Here is a 14,652-nt window from a genome sequence, read left to right as displayed (position 1 = left end):
TCACTTAAAGGCGCTATAAGAGGAGACGTTCAGAAAGACACATGTTGGCGGAGTGTTGGAAAGGGGTATTCCATCTGGCCTGGAGGTTGACTGAGTCCCTGACCCGGAGGACACGGCACGGAGGCAGGCACCTGTTTGTACAACAGACTGTGAGTAAAGCTTTGGAACTACATGCCCTGGTGTCCTCCACTTATTCCTGCGCCAACCTGCCCAGCACTGCTACATCCCTTGCGCCTGACACTACACCATCTACGTGTCGGGAGATTAGGGAGGTTAATAAGTGGCTCAGGAATTGGTGTAGGAAGGAGGGGTTTGGGTTCCTGCAGAACTGGGCCGACTTCTCAGTTGGCTACAGGTTCTACGCTAGGGACGGGCTGCACCTCAATGGGGAGGGTGCAGCTGTGCTGGGGGAGAAAATGGCTAGAAGGTTGGAGGAGTGTTTAAACTAGGGACGGGGGGGGAGGGTATTCCTTTTATAGGAGGGGAAGACAGTGCAGATAGAGACCTGGGCACAAATAATGACATTGGGGGTGGGGGTGGCATGGGGGGTGGGGTTAGAACAGTTAATAATTTAAGAAAGAATAGAGGTACAGAGAGATACATAAAGTGCATGTATACTAATGCCAGAAGTCTCGCCAACAAAATGGAGGAATTGGAGTTAATGTTGTTGGAACATAATTATGACATGGTGGGGATATCTGAGACATGGCTGGATGAGAGCCATGACTGGGCAGTTAATTTACAGGGCTATAGTCTGTTCAGAAATGACCGTACAAATAAGCGAGGGGGAGGCGTGTGTTTATATGTAAAATCATCATTAAAACCCATCCTTCGTGATAATATATATGAATCTAATTAAAATGTAGAGTCCCTGTGGGTAGAGATAAGGGGAGGGGGGAAAAATAATAAATTACTGATAGGGGTTTGTTATAAATCTCCAAAAATAATGGAAGCTACAGAGAATATCCTCATAAAGCAAATAGATGAAGCAGCGACTCAAGGAGAAGTCATTATTATGGGGGACTTCAACTACCCTGAAATACATTGGGGAACCGAAACCTGCAGTTCCAGCAAAGGTAATAGGTTTTTGACTACTATGAGAGACCATTACCTTTCACAACTGGTTCAGGACCCAACAAGAGGGGGGGCACTGCTAGACCTAATATTATCCAACAGGCCAGACCGCATATCAAATGTAAGGGTGGGGGGTCACTTGGGTAATAGTGATCACAAATTAATAAGTTTTCATGTATCCTTTAATAAGATGTGTAGTAGAGGGGTTACAAGGACACTAAACTTCAGGAAGGCAAATTTCCAACGGATGAGAGATGATCTTGGTGCAATTAACTGGGACGATATCCTGAGACATAAAAATACACAAAGAAAATGGGAGACGTTTATTAGCATCCTGAATAGGACCTGTGCACAATATATACCGTATCTGAATAAACATGCGAGAAATAGGAGGAAACCACTATGGCTAAATAGAGCTGTAAGGGGCGCAATAAGAGATAAAAATAAAGCATTTAGAGAATTAAAGCAAGTAGGTAGTGATGAGGCATTAAATAAATACAGAAGATTAAATAAATTCTGTAAAAAGCAAATCAAGACAGCAAAGATTGAGACAGAGAGACTCATTGCCAGAGAAAGTAAAAATAATCCCAAAATATTCTTTAACTACATAAATAGTAAGAAGCTAAAAAATGATAGTGTTGGTCCCCTTAAAAATAGTCTGGGTGAAATGGTGGATGAGGATGAGGAAAAAGCCAATATGCTAAATGACTTTTTTTCAACAGTATTTACACAAGAAAATCCCATGATGGATAACATGATCAGGGATAAAAATTCTCCATTAAATGTCACCTGCTTAACCCAGCAGGAAGTACGGCGGCGTCTACAAATCACTAAAATTGACAAATCCCCGGGCCCGGATGGGATACACCCCCGAGTACTGCAGGAATTAAGCACAGTCATTGATAGACCACTATTTTTAATCTTTAAAGATTCCATAATAACAGGGTCTGTACCACAGGACTGGCGTATAGCAAATGTGGTGCCAATATTCAAAAAGGGGACAAAAACTGAACTTGGAAATTATAGGCCTGTAAGTTTAACCTCAACTGTGGGTAAAATCCTGGAGGGTTTTCTAAGAGATAATATACTGGAGTATCTGGAGAAGAATAACCTTATGACCCAATATCAACATGGGTTTACAAGAGACCGTTCCTGTCAGACTAATCTGATAAGCTTTTATGAAGAGGTAAGTTCCGGACTGGACCAAGGGAATTCAGTGGACGTGGTGTACATGGACTTTTCAAAAGCTTTTGATACGGTGCCACACAAAAGGTTGATACATAAAATGAGAACAATGGGGATAGGGGAAAATATGTGTAGGTGGGTTAAGAGCTGGCTCAGGGATAGGAAACAAAGGGTGGTTATTAATGGAGCACACTCGGACTGGGTCACAGTTAGCAGTGGGGTACCACAGGGGTCAGTTTTGGGCCCGCTTCTTTTTAACATATTTATTAATGACCTTGTAGGGGGCATAGAGAGTAGAATTTCAATATTTGCAGATGACACTAAACTCTGCAGGGTAATTAATACAGAGGAGGACAATTTTATATTACAGGAGGATTTATGTAAACTAGAAGCTTGGGCTGATAAATGGCAAATGAGCTTTAATGGGGATAAATGTAAGGTCATGCACTTGGGTAGAACGAACAAGTTGTATAATTATGTGCTTAACTGTAAAACACTGGGCAAAACAGTCACTGAAAAAGACCTGGGTGTATGGGTGGACGACAAACTCACATTTAGTGGCCAGAGTCAAGCAGCTGCTGCAAAGGCAAATAAAATAATGGGATGCATTAAAAGAGGCATAGATGCTCATGAGGAGAACATAATTTTACCTCTATATAAGTCACTAGTGCGACCACACTTAGAATACTGTGTACAGTTCTGGTCTCCGGTGTATAAGAAAGACATAGCTGAACTGGAGCGGGTGCAGAGAAGAGCGACCAAGGTTATTAGGGAACTAGGGGGTCTGCAATACCAAGACAGGTTATTACACTTGGGGTTATTTAGTTTGGAGAATTGAAGACTTAGGGGTGATCTTATTACAATGTATAAATATATGTGGGGACAATACAAAGACCTTTCTAATGATCTTTTTACTCTTAGACCTGTGACGGGGACAAGGGGGCATCCTCTACGTCTGGAGGAAAGAAGGCTTAAGCATACTCACAGACGCGGATTCTTTACTGTAAGAGCAGTGAGACTATGGAACTCTCTGCCATATGATGTTGTAATGAGTGATTCACTACTAAAATTTAAGAAGGGACTGGATGCCTTTCTTGAAAAGTATAATATTACAGTGTATATACACTAGTTTCCTTAATATTGCGTTGATCCAGGGAGCTAGTCTGATTGCCGTATGTGGAGTCGGGAAGGAATTTTTTTCCCCAATGTGAAGCTTACTGTTGCCACATGGGTTTTTTTTGCCTTCCTCTGGATCAACATGTTAGGGCAAGTTAGGATAGGATATGGGTTGAACTAGATGGACTTAAAGTCTCCCTTCAACCCTAATTACTATGTTACTATGTTACTTCACTTACTCTGCCCTGGGATAACAGCCCTACCTGTGGAGGGCTATAACATCATTGCTGCACCACACCATCTGTCCCAGAGGATCTGTCTGCAGCGTCGGCTTACATCTTCATTGCTGAACACCACAGGTGGCGTCACGAATCATTCATCTATAAAACTTTATTCCCAACTCAACCCCTTTTACATGGGCGCCCAGGGCCACGGACCGGGCACCGCTGCTGTGACATTCCCATCTGAGAGACTGGCCCGGTACCGAGTACCCCACAGCCCTGGGTGTGAGGGCGTCCCAGATGCATCGGCCGTTAGCGTCACCCATGAACTAATATGGGATCGGCTTAATGGGACCTTTTTCATGCATCATTATGGGCCAGAGGGGATGGATCCGCGGAGAGGCGTCAGCCACAGATTACCCACAGACTAGGATGGCAGCTGGAGAAGTCAGCACTGTGATGCATGCCTCAGGGGCAGACACGGGAGGCGCAGCAAGAACAGGTCATCCTAATGCACATGTCTAGAGGTGGCAACGGGCCCCTGAGCGGCCGTACAGCTGCACCAGTGATATGTCCGCGCCCCTGACACATGGGCTCATTTGGTTTCCTCCATGATTGTGCTGCCATGTGTGTGCGGAGGGCCATGGTCGCCCCTGTGCGGTGTAGAGGATGTGCAGGCAGCTGGTGACGTCACTCAGGTACTGATGACGTCATGCAGCGTCAGAGCATGTATGGAGGGATAATGGGGGGCAGTGTGCCGGCGGCCACTCACTTGGTGTAATGCACTACCGGCTTGACAGTGATGAATGGCCGCAGCAGTGTCTGCGCTCTGCCCTCCCAGCACCACGGCGTCGGGTAGTAAGTTTCGGTCACCGCCGGGCAGCGCTGCTTCAGGAAGCGGCAGAAGGCTTCTCCCCCGGTCACCAGCTGCGGCTTCTGCAGACAAGAAGCGACAATGACACGATGCCGGCGGCGGGATGGCAGAGAGATGGGCGACAGTCTCTTACCTTGGCGATGACAGTAAGGTAGTAACAGGCATAGGCTGCGCCAAAGCCCAGCACCAAGGACAAGCCCACCCCGGAGCCGAACAGCCCCACCCGCACCTGGCTCTCCAGGTAGAGTGACAGCTCCCGTGTCAGGCCCTGCAGGCTGATGCTGCCCAGCATTGTGCGTCCTTCCGCTGTCACCCTTCTGCCACATGCAAAGGACACCGGGCGCGGATCACCACAAGCCGGTGGCTGCACTGGGATGGGGAGACTGTGCGAGGCTCCACCTCCGACCAATCAGCTGCTGGGAATCCTGAAATCTCCGCCCATTCTCCCGCCGCCTCCAATCAGCGTGGAGTAACTCTCCCAGTGTGGGCAATTAGTACCCGGCAGGAGCGGAGGAGCCTCGGACAAAAGAGCATCACCTCGTCCTGTCATGTCCTGCTGACGGCTGCTCCCCTCACAAGTGTGTGCTCGGCCTGGTGCCAGTCATGTGCCGCGGGCAAGGTAGCAGCCTGTACACAAGCAGCGTCTTCCTGCCTGCAGTCTTACCGCAGTCTCTTCTGTACTCAGCCATCCTTAGCGTCTTCTCAGCAGCGCTTATTGCTGAGACAGTAGGCGCCGGTACAGCGCTCCTGCCTCACCTGCAGCCGGTAACCCGCTCTGCTGCTAGTCAGGGCCGCCCAGCGCCTCTACAGCTTCTGTCATGGTGCCTCTCCTTGACCTATGTGAAAGTGGTGGTCACATGCCGGGTCCTGAGGGGCCCATCCTAGGGCTATGTGCACACAGCGGCTTTATCAGACGGACTCCGCCTGGAACCTGCTGAGAGCTGATGTATAAGGGGAACCTGACAGCTTATATACGAAGGGAACCTGACAGCTGATATATAAGGGAAACCTGACAGCTGATAAAGGGAACCTGACAGCTGATATATAAAGGAACCTGACAGCTTATATACAAAGGGAACCTGACAGCTTATATAAGAAGGGAACCTGACAGCTGATATATAAAGGAACCTGCCAGCTGGTATATAAGGGGAACCTGACAGCTGATATATAAGGGAAACCTGACAGCTGATAGATAAAGGAACCTGACAGCTGATATATAAGGGAAACCTGACAGCTGATAAAGGAACCTGACAGCTGATAGATAAAGGAACCTGACAGCTGTTATATAAGGGAAACCTGACAGCTGATATATAAAGGAACCTGACAGCTTATATACGAAGGGAACCTGACAGCTGATAAAGGGAACCTGACAGCTGATATATAAGGGAAACCTGACAGCTGATAAAGGGAACCTGATAGCTGATATATAAAGGAACCTGACAGCTTATATACGAAGGGAACCTGACAGCTGATAAAGGGAACCTGACAGCTGATATATAAGGGAAACCTGACAGCTGATAAAGGGAACCTGATAGCTGATATATAAAGGAACCTGACAGCTTATATACAAAGGGAACCTGACAGCTTATATAAGAAGGGAACCTGACAGCTGATATATAAAGGAACCTGCCAGCTGATATATAAGGGGGACCTGACAGCTTATATAAGAAGGGAACCTGACAGCTGATATATAAAGGAACCTGCCAGCTGGTATATAAGGGGAACCTGACAGCTGATATATAAGGGAAACCTGACAGCTGATAGATAAAGGAACCTGACAGCTGATATATAAGGGAAACCTGACAGCTGATAGATAAAGGAACCTGACAGCTGATAGATAAAGGAACCTGACAGCTTATATACGAAGGGAACCTGACAGCTGATATATAAGGGAAACCTGACAGCTTATAAAGGGAACCTGACAGCTGATATATAAAGGAACCTGACAGCTTATATACAAAGGGAACCTGACAGCTTATATAAGAAGGGAACCTGACAGCTGATATATAAAGGAACCTGCCAGCTGATATATAAGGGGGACCTGACAGCTTATATAAGAAGGGAACCTGACAGCTGATATATAAAGGAACCTGCCAGCTGGTATATAAGGGGAACCTGACAGCTGATATATAAGGGAAACCTGACAGCTGATAGATAAAGGAACCTGACAGCTGATATATAAGGGAAACCTGACAGCTGATAGATAAAGGAACTTGACAGCTGATAGATAAAGGAACCTGACAGCTGATATATAAGGGAAACCTGACAGCTGATATATAAAGGAACCTGACAGCTTATATACGAAGGGAACCTGACAGCTGATATATAAGGGAAACCTGACAGCTGATAAAGGAACCTGACAGCTGATATGTAAAGGGAACCTGACAGCTTATATAAGAAGGGAACCTGACAGCTGATATATAAGGGGAACCTGACAGCTGATATATAAGGGGAACCTGACAGCTGATATATAAGGGGAACCTGACAGCTGATAAAGGGAACCTGACAGCTGATAGATAAAGGGAACCTGACAGCTGATAGATAAAGGGAACCTGACAGCTTATATACGAAGGGAACCTGACAGCTGATATATAAGGGAAACCTGACAGCTGATAGATAAAGGAAACTGACAGCTTATATACAAAGGGAACCTGACAGCTTATATAAGAAGGGAACCTGACAGCTGATATATAAGGGGAACCTGACAGCTGATAGATAAGGGAAACCTGACAGCTGATAAAGGAACCTGACAGCTTATATACAAAGGAAACCTGACAGCTGATATATAAGGGGAACCTGACAGCTGATATATAAGGGGAACCTGACAGCTGATAGATAAGGGGAACCTGACAGCTGATAGATAAAGGGAACCTGACAGCTGATAGATAAAGGGAACCTGACATCTGATAGATAAAGGGAACCTGACAGCTTATATAAGAAGGGAACCTGACAGCTGATAGTTAAAGGAACCTGACAGCTTATAGATAAAGGGAACCTGACAGCTAATAGATAAAGGGAACCTGACAGCTGATAAAGGGAACCTGACAGCTTATATAGGAAGGGAACCTGACAGCTGATATATAAAGGAACCTGACAGCTTATATACAAAGGGAACCTGACAGCTGATAGATAAAGGGAACCAGACAGCTGATGTTTAAAGGGAACCTGACGGCTGATGTATAAAGGGAACCTGACAGCTGATGTATACGTGTAAGGAGGTCAAGGGCCTCGCCCTGTAAATAGTAATATTATTGTGTATTATCTGTGTGTTGTATGTATGTTGTGTGTTTGCGTCCACACATTAGTTAGTTATAGTATTGTATTAGAAAAGGGCCACTAGATGGGGGCACTGAGCTCAACTAGTGAGAAGGCTGTTAGGAGGGAACCTGAGAAGTGTGGCTAGTGAGAGACACAAAAAGAAGAGAGTTTTCCCTCCAAGAGTTAATTGAGCCGGGGTAGCTATACTGGACAGAAGTGAAGGACAGCGAATGCCTACAGCAGTAGCCAGTACGTAGTGGTACTGGAGGTCCTGCAGTTAGAGACTGGGAACTGTAGGATTAAGGAGATGGAAGGAGTCTCAGTGGTCAAGTCAGCTAGCAAGGAAGAGCTGAAGTGACAACCCAAGCCAGTCTATTGATTCCAGCCCATGACTAGAGTAGTGCAAGCCAGGCAGGTCCGTGGGAGAGCCCCCTGTGGTAGTAGCAGCTGGAGTACACGAGCTTTGCGGAGAGTCTAGTGAGCTGCGAACCTAGGACACGCACAGGAGCAACAGTGCCGTAAAGGGGTGAGCTGTAACGGATAAGTCAGGTACCTTCGTGGGCTGAAGTCGGGCTCTGGAAGAAGGGAAGTGTTCCGTGTTCATCGTGCTCCGTGTGGCGTGTCAGCTTGTCTGTGTGGTTCATACGTGTGAAGTGAAGGAAGAAGTAGCGTACTGCTGTAGATGAAGATGTATTGCTGTTACCGAGTAAAGAGTCCTGTAGCCGTTGTGGACGTGCTGTGCCCTGAAGAGAATAAAGTTGAACTGTTTAAGTTGTTTCCAGCCTCCGTCTGCAGTCATTTAAGTCCCCAAAGTGGACAGCATACTGGAGAAGAAACAGCCTCTGTGGGAGAGAGGGTCCCCGTCGACTGTCCGGGTCGGAACCAAGGGGACCATCACCTGGGTTCCGGGGGAAACTGTTTCTGGGGGACAGAGTTCGGGGACGGATCGTTGTGACAGACAGATGGGCTGGGGGAGGGACCAGTATAAAGGAGGAGGGGAATTCCTGGGACGATGAGTCAGCAGAACAACACAGAAGGAGCAGGAGATCGTGGGAGCGACTGAGAGCCAGAACGACTCACTAGAACCAGGAAGGAGGCCAGAGACAGGAAGGATACTTCCCCTGGACACCAGTGGGATGGCGCCGAGACGACCGTCCGAGAACCGCTGCCCCGCGTCGACCAGCGGCCGCCTTCTTCCAGCCCGCGGCTGCAGCCTGCCCGCGGTCATTCACGGCCGTTGGCGCCCCGCACCATCCCGCGGCCACTGCGGCCCCAGTTCAACCCGCGGCCGCTGCCGCCTCCCCTCAGCCCGCAGCTGCGGCCTACCTGCGGTCACCAGCGGCCGCTGCGGTCTTGCTCCAGCTCGCAGCTGAGGCCTGTTCCCCGCCACCTGCAGCCACCCTGTTCTCACCAGTGGCTGCGGCAAGTACAGTACCGCCGGCGGCCATCACTGTCCCACTCCGGTCTGCCGCAGGGGCCGGGCCTCTGCTGACCGTGGACTCCCTGTCGCAGCCGTTAGCTGCGCAGGTGGCCTGTCATTCGCCACCACACATCGCTGCTGCTTGCCCCAGGCCAGGGGCTGCGGCTCAACCGTCCAAGGACTAGGCCGGAGCCTGTGGGGCTTCAGTGTCATCAGCGCGCCGGAGTGCGTGGAGTCTTCATCAGTGCCTCAGCAACTGGGCCCAGCAACTACTACGCCGAAAGACCACCAACCCACCAAAGACCTGGTCACGCGGTGCCCAGTGGTATGGGCAGAGATCGAGGGCCGTGCCATGCGATGCCTAGTGGACACGGGAACGCAGGTTACGACCATGCCAGAGACTTATTTTCGGCAGCATTTTCCCGAAGCAGTGAGACCTCAGTGGGGGACAGTCATAAAGTTGGTAGCCGCCAACCAGCTACCAGTTCCTGTCGTCGGAGTAGTCTGGATGCAGATTTTGGTAAGCGGCAAACCACTCGGCCGCCGGGGAGTGGTCCTGACCCAGGGAGACACACACAGCAAACATCCGGTTATTCTGGGTATGAACATACTACGAGAGTTCGGCAACCTCCTCCTCAATGAACCCACACAAGTGACTCTGAGCCACTGGGGTTCTCGCATGGCCCCAGGGCTGGTCTTCCAGCGGTTGGTGCGGGAGGTGCGAGTGATCCAGGAGTGCCAGGAGGGTGAGGCGCTGGGCAAGGTCATCGCGCCGGCAGCCCCACCCGCTCGTGCTTCCTCCAGGGCAGACGGTGGTAGCTCTGCCGATCTGGGCCCCGATGCCACTGGAGGGCGTGGAGGTGCAGGTGGAACCATGTTACTTGGAGCGCCTGCACCCTGGCATACTGGTAGCCAGCTCCCTGGCCACAGTGCGGGAGGGGACCGTCCTGGTGCGCTGTGTCAACCTGGAAGTCCAAGATATTGCCCTGAACAGACTGCCGTATCCTCGACCCAGGAGAAAGGTCGAGTCATCCCGGAGAGAATGCGGGCTGAACTTTCTGGCCTAACGCCAGCCCAGCTTCTCCAAGTAGAGACACTTCTTGGACAATTTTACAGTGTCTTCGTCAGCCACGAGGATGACTTCGGATGTACCACGGCCATCACACATGGGATCCCACGGCAGGAGCGGCCTCCATCCAGGAGCGATATCGGCAAATACCACCGCCGCTATACCAGGAAGTGAAAACTCTTAACCCAAATGCTCCGGAAGGGGGTCATACAAGAAAGCCAAAGCCCTTGGGCGGCTCCTATTGTCCGGGTTCGGAAAAAAGATGGCACTTTGCGTTTTTGCGTGAATTATTGGAAGTTGAACGCCTGCACCATCAAGAATTCGTATCCACTGCCCCGCATAGAAGAGTCTCTGTCCACCCTGGGGAGCGCGACGTACTTTTCAACCCTTGACCTGGCCAGTGGGTCCTGGCAAGTGCCGATGTCAGAGGAAGACAGGGCCAAGACGGCATTCATCCTTCCCATGGGACTGTTCGAGTTCAATTGGATGCCGTTTGGACAGGCCATCGCCCCAGGAACTTTTCAGCGGTTGATGGAGCGGTGTCTAGGAGACCTCAACTTTGAAGCCACGTTGATATACCTGGACGATATTATCATCTATTCCGCCACGTTTGAGGACCACCTGAAGCGGTTGGGGCAGGTGCTCGGTCGGCTGCAGAAGTACGGGTTAAAGGTAAAGCCCCAGAAATGCCACCTGTTCCGCACCCAGATTGAATACCTGGGGCATACCGTCTCGGCAGAGGGCATCCGACCATCCCTGGAAAAGGTCGCTGCCATCCAGGGGTGGCCTACCCCCGAGAAGGTGAAGGACGTGCGGGCCTTCTTGGGGTTGGCCAGCTACTACCGTCGGTTTGTGAAGAATTTTGCACGCCGAGCTCGTGCTCTGCAAGACCTGCTGAAGGGGGCTCCCGCCGGGGCGAATGGGCGGAAGATCCAGTGGCAGCAACCACAAGAGGATGCGTTTCATGATCTCAAAGCTGCTCTCTCGGACGCCCCGGTATTGGCATATGCGGATTTCTCGTAACCATTCATCCTGCATACCGACGGGAGCCTCCAGGGATTAGGAGCTGTGTTGTCACAGGTGCAGGACGGCCGGGAGAAAGTGATCGCCTACGGTAGCCGGTCGCTGCACGACTCAGAACGCAACCCGGCAATTACAGCTCCTTTAAGTTCGAGCTCCTCGCGGTAGTGTGGGCAATGACGGAGCGATTTGCAGAGTACCTGGCGGGCTCCGAAGTGGTAGTGCGGACTGATAACAACCCATTAGCCCATTTGGAGAATGCCAAACTGGGGGCCCTAGAGCAGCGGTGGGTGGCTCGGATGGCCAAATTCAATTATAAGATCATCTACAAACAGGAAGCTGAAAACGTGCACGCTGACGCGCTCTCCAGAATCCGACACACCACCCCAGGAAGAAGTCGAGATGATGAATTAGAAGCAGACGAGACGCCGTTTGCCCTCACCACCGCCGCGCTTACAGTCAACAAGCAAGAAGCGCCTCATCCGGGACTCCTAGGAGGGATGCTGGAACAGACCCTTGACAAATGGATTCAGCAGCAACAGGAAGATACAGAAGTTCGACTCCTGCGCCGATGGGTGGCCACCGATAAATTGCCCACGGGCTCACAGAGACAGACTTTGACCCAAGATATGTTGCTGATGTTGCGCCAGTGGGAAAAACTAGTCATCAAAAAGGGGCTTTTATATCGAAAAGCCATGTCACGAACCACGTCAGCTACGATATGGCAGGTGATCGTGCCTGGAGCCCATCTCAACCAACTGGCCCGGGAAGCCCATGAAAAGGGGGCTCATTTTGGTGCTCAAAAGACTTTACTATGGTTGCAGCAGATAGCGTACCACCCACGCTTGCACGCTGCTGTAGAAGTTTGTCGAACCTGCCGCTCGTGCGAGCTCGCTAAACCCCCCGCGCAACGAGCCCCAGTGCAAACTATTGTAGCATCAGCCCCTCTGGAGCTTCTTACGGTGGACTATCTGACCATAAGTCCTGCCTATCAGGGGTATGAACATTGTCTTGCTATGGTGGACCATTTCACTAAGTTCGCCGTGGTCACCCCCACTCGAGACCAGACAGCGGAGTCGGCCGCCTATGCGATTTGTAAAAAATGTATTCAAGTGTACGGCTGCCCGCAACGAATACATTCGGACCAAGGAGCGTGCTTCCTAGGAAGAGTCATGGAAGAACTTCATCATCTCTATGGTATCGATAAGTCTCGGACTACACCATACCACCCGCAGGGAAACGGAGCCTGCGAACGATTCAATCGGACACTAATCCAATTGCTGAGTAGCCTGGAGAGCGACCGAAAGGCCCGCTGGCCTGAATACGTCCCTGAGCTGGTGTGGGTATATAATAACCGGGTGCACCGGGTGACTGGTTACACCCCCTACTCATTGCTGTTTGGACGGGAAGGCAAAGGAATCACGGAAGTGGAGTTAAGCCCGGAGGAACCTCTACCCTGGACCGGAGTATCCTCATGGGTCCGGAACCACCGGCACCGGCTGCAGACCCTCCACCGAATCGTCCATACAAAGCTCCAGGATCTAGAACACCCGGGGGGAGCGCTGCCCCCACCAATTGACATCCAGGCTGGGAATCGGGTACTCGTACTAGATCAACGCCCCAAAACAAGTTAGAACCACGGTAGGAGGAGAACCCGTATCGAGTGTTGCGCCGGATAAGCCCCGACGGGCCTGTGTATGAGATACAATCGGAAAGAGGCGGTGCACCTCTCACTCGTACTGTGCACCGAAATATGTTGCGCCCCTGTGCGTCCACTGATCCCACCTGCAGCCGCCCTGTTCTCACCAGTGGCCGCGGCAAGTACAGTACCGCCAGCGGCCATCACTGTCCCGCTTCGGTCCGCAGCAGGGGCCGGGCCTCTGCTGACCGCGGACTCCCCGTCGCAGCCGTTAGCTGTGCAGGTGGCCTGTCATTCACCACCACACATCGCTGCCGCTTGCCCCAGGCCAGGGGCTGCGGCCCAACCGTCCAAGGACTACGCCGGAGCCTGTGGGGCTCCAGTGTCATCAGCGCGCCGGAGTGAGCGAAGTCTTCGTCATCGCCTCAGCAACTGGGCGCAGCAACTACTACGCTGAAAGACCACCAACCCGAATGGACTTTATAATTAGGGACCCGTAGTCGGCCATACCGCGGCCCTATAGTGACCGGCTGTTGCCGAAAGTAGTCGTGTTCTACCCGTTTGTGTGTGCTTGTATAGAACCCCCTGCGAGGGCAACCCGTGTTACCCCTTTTGGTGATCAGGCTGGGACTGAGGAAAGTTCCCTCTGGTCTTATAAACGTTAATATAGAAAGCACCTAACTGTCTCACGACTCGTCACGGCATCCTGCGTACCTGCATACACCACACCTCCAGCACAGTGAGTACTGGAGCGGCCGCAGAAGCTATCCCCCGGCGGCCGTGGTATTACATACAGGAAACCTGATAGCTAATGTATAAAGAACCTGACAGCTGATATATACTGTAAAGGGAACCTGACAGCTGATGCATAGAGGGAATTTAAAGCTCATGTATAAAGATAACCTGAGAGCTGATATATGAAGGGAACTTGCTGATATACAGCGCTGGCAAAAATTAAGAGACCACTGCACAGTTTTATAAAAAATCAGCTCCTCTACATGTCTGACAGCCATTCCATTCCAGTGTCAGTTGAATTCCAACCAGAGTACACCTAATTCTACTTAATGTGCTTCTGATTAGGTGATCACCTTAACTAAATCTCATTTAACAAAGGAAAGTATAAAAAAAACCTGCTGTGTTGTTCACAATCCTCTTGTAATAGGACAAGCTTGATGGCAAAATACCGTATATACTTGTGTATAAGCCGAGATTTTCAGCCCATTTTTTTGGGCTGAAAGTCCCCCTCTCGGCTTATACACGAGTCATATATCTGGGGGTCGGAGGGGGAGCGGGGTATCAGAGATCATACTTACCTCCCCTGGCACGGTCTCTGCAGCTCCCCCGCTTCTCCACGGTCTCCCTTCCTGCCTTCAGCAGTCACATGGTACCGCTCATTAAACTCATGGATATGTGCATATTCATGAGTGTAATGAGCTGTACCTCGTGACCGCTGAAGGCAGGAAGGGAGACGGTGGAGAAGTGATGCTGCCGCTGCAGAGACTGCGCCAGGGGAGGTAAGTATAGCGATATTCACCTGTCCCCTGTCCATCGCTGCTCACCACTGTCTGCTGCATCCTCTGTCTGTGAGGTTTAGGCAGCAGGGGGTGCTGTGACGTGGTTAGTGCGCGCTGTGCCCTCTGCTGCCTGAACGTCACTGACAGACGACATGGCAAACAGTGGTGAGCAGCAATGGCCCCCAGACAGGTGAGGTCCTGAGCAGGAGAGGTGAGTATGGCATTTTTTTTTACAGCAGCATATGGGGGCATAATATATGGA

General features: G+C 50.6%; 1 protein-coding gene across 4 annotated transcripts in view; it reads right to left on the bottom strand.

Moving 5' to 3' along the window:
• Window positions 1-4,862, bottom strand: part of ABHD3 (abhydrolase domain containing 3, phospholipase) — an 84,553-nt gene extending 79,691 nt beyond the window's left edge. For 3 of the 4 annotated variants that reach the window (XM_073550855.1, XM_073550852.1, XM_073550853.1), the window contains exons 1-2: window positions 4,604-4,858; window positions 4,369-4,532 (exon numbers count right to left, since the gene is read on the bottom strand). In XM_073550855.1, the coding sequence (XP_073406956.1) occupies window positions 4,369-4,532; window positions 4,604-4,762 (323 nt within the window). In that variant the 5' untranslated portion in view covers window positions 4,763-4,858. Of the gene's footprint in view, window positions 1-4,368; window positions 4,533-4,603 lie in introns of all 4 variants that reach the window. The other variant, XM_073550854.1, reaches the window with a different exon arrangement.
• Between the last annotated feature and the right edge of the window lie 9,790 nt (window positions 4,863-14,652).

This window comes from Dendrobates tinctorius, unplaced genomic scaffold (assembly GCF_039654945.1).
Source record: "Dendrobates tinctorius isolate UK_male_01 unplaced genomic scaffold, ASM3965494v1 ptg000171l, whole genome shotgun sequence".
In the NCBI taxonomy this organism is placed as follows: Eukaryota; Metazoa; Chordata; class Amphibia; order Anura; family Dendrobatidae; genus Dendrobates; species Dendrobates tinctorius.
The sequence above is the reverse complement of the archived record's forward strand: the minus strand, read 5'-3'. Positions and strand labels throughout refer to the sequence as shown.